Source organism: Alosa pseudoharengus, unplaced genomic scaffold (assembly GCF_046254945.1).
Source record: "Alosa pseudoharengus isolate Yale_2024_CS ecotype anadromous, Long Island Sound unplaced genomic scaffold, YU_APseudo_1.1 YU_APseudo_1.1_scf_22, whole genome shotgun sequence".
Taxonomy (NCBI): Eukaryota; Metazoa; Chordata; class Actinopteri; order Clupeiformes; family Clupeidae; genus Alosa; species Alosa pseudoharengus.
This window is the reverse complement of record NW_027468680.1, coordinates 5000579-5011975: the sequence shown is the minus strand read 5'-3', so window position 1 is coordinate 5011975 and position 11397 is coordinate 5000579. Positions and strand designations below refer to the sequence as shown.

Sequence of the window (11397 nt, the reverse complement as noted above, 5' to 3'; positions counted from 1 at the left end):
CTGAAGAAATTTTGCAAAACCAATGTATAAACCTTAATTACTAGTTGAGAAATGACGGGTGCAGACCTAGCATTGGGCCCTGCCCCCGATCTCTCCCGCTCGGGAACATGATGACACCCTCTGTCCCAGAAGTAGGACGACTGAGAGAGACAGACAGAGTATCCATGTGCCGCCGTGACAGAGAGACGATGCTGAGACGGCTTATTCCCACAAATCCACTCCGCTGAAAAGTTTAATCGGCAAACCAAAAGGCTAATTAATGGGAGGCGATGTCTACGAGCGCTCACAGTCTGAACAGAGTCGAGGCGGAAATTATGGAATTAATCTGGGGAGACGTTCAGAGGCACAAGAGAGAGAGAGAGAGAGAGAGATTAGCCAAACAGAAGAGTATGCCCATCCCAAACGCCTACCGGCCGCACGCCACTAAAGAGACCCAGACACATTGTGAAACGATACTCTAATTTAGGGGGAATCTGTAGATCAAGTCTAAGTATAAAGTATATAGTATATATAATAGTATATATATACTTTTTTGATCCCGTGAGGGAAATTTGGTCTCTGCATTTAACCCAATCGGTGAATTAGTGAAACACAAACAGCACACAGTGAACACACAGTGAGGTGAAGCACACACTAATCCCGACGCAGTGAGCTGCCTGCTTCAACGGCGCTCGGGGAGCAGTGAGGGGTTAGGTGCCTTGCTTAAGGGCACTTCAGCCGCGGCCCACTGGTAGGGGCTCGAACCGGCAACCCTCCGGTTACAAGTCCAGAGTGCTAACCAGTGGGCCACGGCTGCCCAAAAAAGTCTACCTTGGGGAGACTGTCCAGAAATAATACCTGACGTTTGGGGGACAACTCTTGGCCTGTACGAGGAGGCTGGACAAAGAGGGTGGTGTTAACTGGACGCATACATCACACACACACACACACACACACACACAACACACGCACGCTCACACACACACACACACACACACACACACACACACACACACACACACACACACAGTCATGCTTTGGAGTGTGTGGACAGCTGTAAAGAACGGGTGAGGCTTACTGTAGCAAGCGCTCCGTCTGAAAATAGTCCCGCTTCCATAGAGATGACGCAAGCTCACAGTACACAGTACACACACAGACACACATGCATACTGTACACACACCTCCAACCTAACACACCTTCCTCCCCCCCACACCCCAACCAACCCAGCATCCAATTCCTCACACACCAACACAGCTGCTCTGTTGGATTGACATCATTAGCCCAGTCCCACCCAACCCAAGACAATCACAGAGCTCTTCATTAGAATGGTATGAGCGAATCGATACGTGGACTCGTGACTACCCTGAGAAGAGAAGCACCGTGGAATCACAGGACGCGCTCAGCCTTTTACCCAGAGAGCCGGCGGGGCGAACACATGTCGGCTGCCGCTAGATAGAAATGTGCGGGCCAGGCAGTTCCTGCTTTGTGTGTGTGTGTGTGTGTGTGTGTCTGTGTCTGTGTGTGTGTGTGTGTGTGTGTCTGTGTGTGTGTGCATGTGTCTGTGTCTGTGTGTGTGTGTGTGTGTGTGTGTGTGTGTGTGCATGTGTCTGTGTCTGTGTGTGTGTGTGTGTGTGTGTGTGTGTGTGTGTGTGTGTGTGTGTGTGCGTGCGTGTGTGTGTCAGTGGGGAACACTGCACAAGGAGCTGGAGGTGGGTTGGAGGGGCCTGTTCTGCCTGGGTGATGAGGAGGTCCTGGACTGGGTTGTCAGAGATACTGAGCTTGGGCTTTGTTTGTGTGTGTGTGTGTGTGTGTGTGTGTCTCTGTGTGTGTGCTTGTGTGTGTGTGGATGGGTGTGTAAGAGAGACTGAAGGGTGTTCTGAGAGCAGCATAAGAATGTGAGATGCAAAGTGTGTGTGTGTGTGTACTTTTGCACTGCTGCTGAGGAGCAGCCTGACGAGCAGGTCTGACTAAGTGTGTGTGTGTGTGTGTGTGTGTGTGTGTGTGTGTGTGTGTGTGTGTGAGAGCATCGGAGACTGCTGAACTGGCCCTGAGGAACAGAACAAACAGGGATGAAGACAAGCACTGCTTTGGGCTGAGATAGAGAAAGTGTGTATGTGTGTGTGAGAGAAAGAGAGAGAGAGTGTATGCGTGAGAGAAAGAGAGAGAAAGTGTGTATGTGTGTGTGAGAGAAAGAGAGAGAGAGTGTATGCGTGAGAGAAAGAGAGAGAAAGTGTGTGTGTGTCTGAGAGAAAGAGAGAGAAAGTGTGTATGTGTGTGAGAGAGAAAGAGAGAAAGTGTGTGTGTGTCTGAGAGAAAGAGAGAGAAAGTGTGTATTTGTGTGAGAGAGAAAAAGAGAAAGTGTGTATGTGTGTGTGAGAGAAAGAAAGAGAGAAAGTGTGTGTGTGTGTGTGTGTATGTGTGAGTGAAAGTGAACGAGAGAGAGAGAGAGACAGAGAGAGAGAGAGAGAGAGAGAGAGAGAGAGAGAGAGAGAGAGAGAGAGAGAGAGAGAGAGAGAGAGAGAGAGAGAGAGAGAGAGAGAGAGAGAGAGAGAAGAGAGAGAGAGAGAGAGAGAGAGAGAGAGAGAGAGAGAGAGAGAGAGAGAGAGAGAGAGGGAGGGAGAGAGAGAGAGTGCAAGTGATACGAGACGGAGATGATGAGGCGTTAAATGGCTGACAGCGTCTCAGCACATATGGCACCCTTAAGTGCAGACCAGCGGGACACACACACACACACACACACACACACACACACACACACACACACACACACACACACACACACACACACACACACACACACACACACACACACACACACACACACACACACACACACACACACACACACACACACACACACACACACACACACACACACACACACACACACACACACACACACACACACACACACACACACACACACACACCCAGGGTGCTCACATCAGTGGCATCGGCCCGAGGAGCCCTGGCAGTAGTGATGGGCAAATGAAGCTTTGGTGAACCACTAAACCACAGCAGTGTGAAGCTAGCAACACTAATGAAAAAATTCAATATGGCTGCCACATGTAGATTTTTCAACATAAAAGTCCTTACCCAAACCAGTATATGTAACCAAAAATATTGGTTTGCTAAGGACTTTTATGTTGAAAAATGTATGTGTGGCGGCCATCTTTTTGCTTTTCAGCTAGTGTCGCTAGGTTCACACTGCAGTGGTTCAGTGGTTCACCAAAGCTTCATTTGCCCATCACTACCTGGCAGACTGCACGAGCAACACTCCGCTCCCTGCACGGGTCACTCCAGGATAGCAGGCCTACGAGCACTCTCTAACACAAGACTGACATTTGGATTTCACAAGACCCTCATCCGTGGATAACACTGTCCACAGTGAACGTACAGGAGCTCTGTATACAGAGCAGATGTCTTAAATGTACAAGTGATTCAGCTGCTTCTCCTTTAAAAGGTGGTTGGGATGTTTTGCTTTGTTTAGAACTAATAAAAAAAAAAAAAAACCTAGAAATAGCAACAAAAAGTACTGAGGTTAGCATGCAAACCAACTAGCGCCAACTAGGGGACCTATGGGTTTCCTTCGCAATGTAACTTGACTATTCCTTAATTTGAAAGTTGCTTAAATTAATAATATGCAAACGGAAATAGAAATACAGTTATTTGTGAGGAGTACTAGTGCTGAGTAAGGGCAATTCCACGTCCATAACGCCAACACAATGCCATGGTATGGTATGATGTGAATGAGGATTACTTGAAATTTGAGCATTCACTCTTCTTGGTTGTAGAACTTACATGAAAAGACTTACATGACTTACATGATAGTCACTCGCATCATACAAATCATGGCATTTAACTGGCGTTATGGACGTGACCGCTTTGCATGGAATTGCCCTAGAAATGCTAATTGCTGATTGTGTTAAATAGAAGGCTACAGTGGTTTGTGACTAGCACAAGCAGCTAGCGCTTTGTAAAAGCTAGAAGCTAGCGTGGCCTAGCGTGCAGCGGGTCCTCACCTGGCCACGGCGCGCGTGTAGCAGCGGGACATGTTAATGAAGCTAGCGTGGCCTAGCGTGGCCTAGCGTGCAGCGGGTCCTCACCTGGCCACGGCGCGCGTGTAGCAGCGGGACATGTTAATGAAGCTAGCGTGGCCTAGCGTGGCCTAGCGTGCAGCAGTGGGACATGTTAATGAAGCTAGCGTGGCCTAGCGTGCATGGCTGCTGCTGGTCCTCACCTGGCCACGGCGTGCGTGTAGCAGCGGGACATGTTAATGAAGCTAGCGTGGCCTAGCGTGGCCTAGCGTGCAGCGGGTCCTCACCTGGCCACGGCGCGCGTGCAGCAGCGGGACATGTTGATGAAGGAGCTGGAGCTAGCACGCGTCTGCAGGATGGTCTCGATGCCGCGCAGCAGGTCGTTGGTCTTGAGTAGGAGCAGCATCTGGCGGGGGACGCGGTTGAGCAGCTCGCTGATCTGAGGTAGGTACAGGGCGGCGTTGGTGCGGATCTCCACGTCCTGCCAGACAGAAGCAGAGGAACACAGCTGCGTTTAGAAACACTATCGCCAGTGCTTTTCTCTCATGGAAATGAAATATTCTAGATATTGTAGATGGTAGATGGGCGATTGGCCCATAACCATTCACTTTTATGGGGGGTGGGGTTGGGGGGGTGCTGTGTAACACCTCTTTGAGTGAAGATTGAATCCTGATGCAAGGCTGAATCATCCTGAGCATGTACATGCACACATGCACATGAGAAGTAGCTGGTGTCGTTTTGCAGAGATGCTTTGTACTTCTCACAAAAGGAAATAATATAGATCTATGTTTTGGAGTGAGTTGTAATGTGTTAATCAGCTATTACTGTTCCACTTGAAATAGACAAGGTGAACTGGTTCATTTCACTATCTATCTCTGTAGCCTACTAATGTACTTAATAATGTACCACACACACACACACACACACACACACAACATATATCACACACATAGAAAAATGCATGTTTACCCAAAAATGTATACCCACATCGCGTTAGCTGTATTCCCCAAGCAGTCCCTGGTTAAAATCCCATGAAAATAAACAAACAAAAACGACAACAACACAAACACAGCAACTAAGCGTCTTATTTTACACTTAGTGGAGAAGCAGAGAGCTTAGCTGGCACAGTCTTGTTGTCTTTGATGTCACCCTGGGTGACATGGAATCCTCCTCTCCAGTCCCAGCCAATGTTCCAGAACATACAGTATTCCGGAACATAGCCTACTGAATGTGTATTGCTAATCAGAGCCCTAGAGAGAGACAAGGCTCTATTGCTAATCAGGCATGTAGACCTGCTCTGCCTGGTGCTTGCTCAGTGGCCAGGTAAGTCTAACACCTTATTATGGGGGACCTGAAGTAAACAGCCATGCTCACAGAAGACAGGACTACACACACTGACACGGTGTATACACACACATACACACGCACCCACACACATATGCACGCACCCACACATGAGCTATACTGTTCCTGACCAGACCCTGCAAGTTCATTGAAGATGATGAGAAAAATTTGTTTTTAATGCATCAGTTTTGCAGAAACGTAAGTTACCCCAGAGTTGCATCAACAACACTGTACGAAAACCAGCTTTGAGACTGAGACCAAGCATCTTTGTGTGTTTTCATCCATCACTGAAGATTCCGTCCCAAAGTAATGACAGAAGCCACCATACTTCACAGTGCTCAAAGTATCCATAATTCTTCAAGCACTGTTATTTATAGGGAGTGTTTCCACTCAAAATGAAACATCGGCCCTTTCACACCAATGCACCATAACTACTTGGTACTGTCCTCTGATCCCTTCATTTTGGATATAAAATAATGAAATAAAAGGCCAAAAAAGAACATTTTAACTACCTCAATGTTTCCTCTAGCGCATTGTGCTAACTGGAGGTCTAGCAAAACCACCAGGTCATGTGTTGAATTTAGCTACAAATCATACAGGTCTTATATGAAAGTGCTGTAATATGGATTCAATAATGTGATTCATTTTAGTGATTGACTTCATTCGCAATAGCTGCTTACATCTGATTAGCAAGAGGCTGTTGTTAGGGTAATAAATAAATCATTAGATTTATTTTATAGTACACCAGCTGAAGCTCAAATCTTTTTTCAGGTTATTTGATAAATTCGTATGTCAAACATCAAGTACTGACAATGGCACTGGTGATAACGGCTTTGGGGTAGTTTCACAGGATCAATGGCACTGGTGATAACGGCTTTGGGGTAGTTTCACAGGATCAAAGTCACTGGTGATAACGGCTTTGGGGTAGTTTCACAGGATCAAAGGCACTGGTGATAACGGCTTTGGGGTAGTTTCACAGGATCAAAGGCACTGGTGATGACGGCTTTGGGGTAGTTTCACAGGATCAATGGCACTGGTGATAACGGCTTTGGGGTAGTTTCACAGGATCAAAGGCATATTGGTTTTAACAAGACTTCACCGGAGCTGTACTAAGTAGAGTCTGACACTAGCCACGGCAACTTCAAGACGAGGAAATCACTTTGGATTTCTAAACAGCGCTGACATTTGCAGCCATGTCTGTTCTCCGGAGCGGCCGCTACTGTCCCTGATTTTAACTGTCATGGCTAAACAGTCAGCCATGGGCAATTCCCCCCGACACGAACAAAGCCCGCCTGTCCACCAGAGATCTATGGGCATTGATCCGCCTATTCAGCACTGCCTTTTGTGTTGGCGCGCGCACAAGGGTGAATCACAAGATGATTCATAATAGGAGTTGCTAATGGTGACTCAGAACACTGTGCATGTTTTATCCAGAAACTAGACAAGGGGGGAAACATCTGAAATCATTGAGAGTGAAATAACAGGCTAGTCGGTCTCTGCGGTCGGCATAATTAGTCTGACTGATCGTCTTTAGAGAAGTCTGCATGTTGTGCCATGATGTGTCCTAACCGGTCAAACTGCAAAAGCAACAATAGTTGCAAAGCTTTGATAGAAGTAAGTCCTGTAAACAACATCAGAAGTGCAACAACAGAAGCTAAACAGGCAAATAATTCAATTCTTTGTTTTAGTTTTCCGTTAATATGAATACTTCCTTCATTAGTGCATCATTAGAAATTGGGGCAGCCGTGGCCTACTGATTAGCGATTCCGACGTGTAACCGGAGGGTTGCCGGTTCGAACCCTGACCAGTAGGCACGGCTGAAGTGCCCTTGAGCAAGGCACCTAACCCCTCACTGCTCCCCGAGCGCCGCTGTTGTTGCAGGCAGCTCACTGCGCCGGGATTAGTGTGTGCTTCACCTCACTGTGTGTTCACTGTGTGCTGAGTGTGTTTCACTAATTCACGGATTGGGATAAATGCAGAGACCAAATTTCCCTCACGGGATCAAAAGAGTATATATATACTTATACTACACATTTGAAAGTGTTTGAAATGTTTTTCTATTCTCTATGCATGCATGCATATCACCAGTGGGCAAAACACAGATGCAGTGGCCCCTCTCCACTGCAGGCCAGCGAGGCGTAATGTGCCCCTTGTGGCCGGCGCTGGGCAGTGCCACCTGCATGCGGATGGCAGGGTTGGCCGTGTGGGTCTGTTGCGGCCGAGAGCTTCAGAGTTCAGCACCCCATGGACCGTCTGGCCAGGGAGTGTGTGTGTGTGTGTGTGTGTGTGTGTTGTGTGTATATGTGGGTCTGTTGCGGCCGAGAGCTTCAGAGTCCATCGGAGCTCAAGGGGGCAGGAGCCAGGGGACGTCTGGGACGGGCGGAGAGCGAGGCGGGCAGCACCCCATGGACCGTCTGGCCAGGGAGTGTGTGTGTGTGTGTGTGTGTGTGTGTGTGTGTATGTATGTGTGTCTGTGTGTGTTTGCCAGGGGCTGGGGGAGTGTGTGTGTGAGAGGAAGAGAGAGAGTTAGATAGCGAGAGGGAAAGTGTGTGTGTGTGTGTGTGTGTGTATGTGTGTCTGTTTGTGGGTCTGTCGAAGTGTGTATGTGTATCTATGTCTGTGTGTGTGTGTGTGTGTGTGTGTGTGTGTGTGTGTGTGTGTATGTCTGTGTGTGTCTATGTTTGTGTGTGTGTGTGTGAGTGTGTGCGTGCGTGCGTGCGTGTATATGTGTGTGTGTGTGTGTGTGTGTGTGTGTGTGTGTCTATGTCTGTGTGTGTGAGTGTGTGTGTGTGAGTCTGGAAGCAGTTGGACAGGGAGACGGGGGACAGCAAGCTGTTGATGCCCGTGGGCCAGGTGTGTGGTGCAGGGCTGCCAGCGTGCCCACAGAGCGGTGTGTGAATGCCAAACACATGTCACCGCGGCAACGGACAGAGGACCAGAGCCAGGGGGCACCAAGGGTGGACGAGCGAAAAAGCACTGACCGAGTCTGACCACTGGGAAGCTCACACACACACACACACACACACACACACTGACTGAGTCTGACCACTGGGAAGCTCTGTGAAATGAGTTTGAACTTATGCCTTACCTCGGTTCAGTCTTGAGTATCGTCTCTCTCTCACACACACTCACACACACACACACACACACACACACACACACACACTACTCAGTGCCAGACAGAGTCCAGAGAAGCAGTGCACCCCAGCTGAACCCAGGAGGTAGGCCATGAGTGATTTCTGATCTTTACAAAGGCAAAGGCAGTTGTCCATATGACCGGACTGCAGTTAAGTGTTTCACAAAACTCCACTGTGTCTTCTTAGAAAGACCGTGACTGGTCACTTGACATCCGCCCTCCAAGCCACCATTTTAATACCGGACTCTGCGCTGTGACTTGAAAGCTTAGGGAATATGTAAAAGCTACATTTTGTACAGTTCATTTATCCTGTAATCCCTAAATCTCTATCCCTAAAATTTGAGGAGGAGGAGGAGGATTAGGGGGTGGGGAGGGGCAAATTAAGTGGATTCAAGTTTGCTGTTGGCTGTGTGGGATTTACAGGGTACCGTCACCATGAAAAAGTGAAAAGTAAAAAAAAAATATATGAACATAAATGGGACATGTGTGGTCGAGGAGACAAAGCCCTGTTCATCTATGGCCTAAAACACACAAGTGACTGGAGTCTAGTGTGTGTGTGTGTGTGTCCGTGTGTGTGCGTGTTCATGTATTCCCATGCATCAGACCTGATAATCCCTGCCGCAGAACCAACAAAGCAGGATGAGCAAAAAAACAGTTTTTAAATCACGCCAGCTCTTCTCTCTTTAAGAAATGGCGGCTGTGGCGACGGCGCCCCCCCTCTCCCCCCCCCCCCCCCCCACGCCCCCCCTCTCCCCGCGTCCCCCCTCTCCCTCCCCCGGCCAGGCGGACTAATGCCTTGTCTGTTCAGTTGTGCTTGGCTGCACTTCCACTTCCAAACATCGGCCCCGTGCCCTGGACGGCTGCCATTTCCCCGTCACATTAAAAGTCCTCCGCCGCGCCCGGGCTCCTTTGCCTGTGGATTTATGCAATGATCTACTTCCCCGTCCGTAGTCACGAGTAATCGCCGTCTGCATCTCCTGACGAATAGAGGTGGTTGTTTGTGGAAGAAACGATGTGCGCTCCTACCATAAGTTTCTCTGTTTTATGCCGTTCATTTGTAAAAGCACACAGTGCATTATCTGCGGGCCCCGGTGCACTATTTTTACGGCCCTGTGATGTATTTAGCCACTCGGCTAGATCCATCCCTGTGCATTCTCTTTGAAGTGCATCTGTACGGAGGCGTCTTCCCTCACATCAAAGATGCAGAGCTTTTTAAAGCAGGCAGACATTTTTCCCCTCGAGGGCAAGTCGTCGAGCTGAGCTGAGCTGAGCTGCGCTGCGACCCATCTATGGGCTTGTGTGTCCTTGGAAAGCCCTGGAGGAAGTGAGGCTTTTTGTTTTAAAAAAGGGAGACTTGCCCTGCAGACGGCGGGCCTCAATCAGAGGCAAAGTGACAGAAACACGTTCCTGCCAGCTCAGGACAAATGCGGAGCGACCCTGAAGCCTCCTGTTTCTCACACACTCCACCAATTACAGTAAATCTCCAGCGTAACTGTACTCGGACAGACAGCCTGACAGACGCCGACGCAAGAGCCTTTCACTCAGCCAGTGCAATTTCCTCTGCTGCTCCTGTGCTCTTTTCTTTCTCTTTCTTCCTTCCCCTCTTTCTTTCTCTCCATCTCCTTCCATCTCTTCCCACCATCCACTCTACCTTTTTTCTCCACAGATAGTCAAGTGTGCCATCTTGGCCCAGGGGACGTGCTATTCTTCTCCAGGGGGCCTTCAGAGAGAGACACAGCAGAGCACAGGACCGAGTGGGAAGGCAACGCAATCCACCTCCCTCATCGGGTCCTCTTCCATCCTGAAGCTTAGAGATGGATCCACCTCCCACATCGGGTCCTCTTCCATCCTGAAGCTTAGAGATGGATCCACATCCCTCATCGGGTCCTCTTCCATCCTGAAGCTTAGAGATGGATTCACCTCCCACATCGGGTCCTCTTCCATCCTGAAGCTTAGAGATGGATTCATCTCCCTCATCGGGTCCTCTTCCATCCTGAAGCTTAGAGATGGATCCACATCTCACATCATATTCCCTCTCAGCACACGTGTACACTATGACAAGAGCACAAAGCGTTGAGCCAGCGTTGCCAGGGCAATGGGGGGGGTTATGGAGAGTGAGAGTCTGGTGGTAACAGCAAAACTGTGCAGCCTGTGGTGGTCAATCTGGAGCCTCCTCTGACCAGGCGGCAGGAAACGGAAGGGCAGTTTGGGGAATTCCCATGAGGAGGGGTGGAGGAAGAGAAGAGGAGGTGACGGAGGATGGAAAGAAGGAAGGAAGGAAGGAAAAAATAGAGGAAGGAGGAGGACAAGAAGTAGAGGAGGAAGGATGGAAGGAAGGAAAGAAGGAAGGAAGAAAAAGGAAGGAAGAGGAGGATGAGAAAAGGAGGTGAAGGAGGTTAAAGAGAAAAAACAGCAGAGGAGGAAGAGAAGTAGGTGGATAAAGGGATAGAGAGAATGAGGAGGAGGATAAGGAAAAGAAGAAGGGTGAAGAGTGATAGAAAGAATCTGAGGAAAAGAAAGAGGAGGAGGAGGAAGAGGAAGTGGACGAGGGGAGATGATCCTTCCCGTTCCTCCCAGACTGGGAGATCCACGCTGAGGGCCCAGTGAGAGGTGTGAGTGGACGCAGATGTTCTGTGTGTGTGAACAAGCTGAACAGCAGCATGCTGTGGCTAGCAGATGGCCAGCTCAGCTCCGCTCTGCTCCGCAGCCGCCTCTACAGGGCTGGGCAGGAGGTGCTGGGCAGGAGGTGCAGGGCAGGGGCCTGCACACCCAGATTAAGATGTGGACGCTCACATGATGCAGAAGACACGCAGTGTGGTCAACGGAGGGGATCCGTAACCATCAGACACCATTAAGATATAATACACACACACACACACAGTCACACAAAACATACTTAT

The 11397-nt window shown here is 49.1% G+C and overlaps 1 protein-coding gene across 1 annotated transcript in view; it reads right to left on the bottom strand.

Annotated features, from left to right (window-relative positions):
- The window catches only part of adck1 (aarF domain containing kinase 1), a 147617-nt gene that overhangs the window by 3757 nt on the left and 132463 nt on the right, over nt 1-11397 (bottom strand). The window contains exon 10 of the mRNA XM_076300307.1: nt 4305-4498. Coding sequence (XP_076156422.1) covers nt 4305-4498 — 194 coding nt within the window. The remainder of the gene's footprint in view (nt 1-4304; nt 4499-11397) is intronic.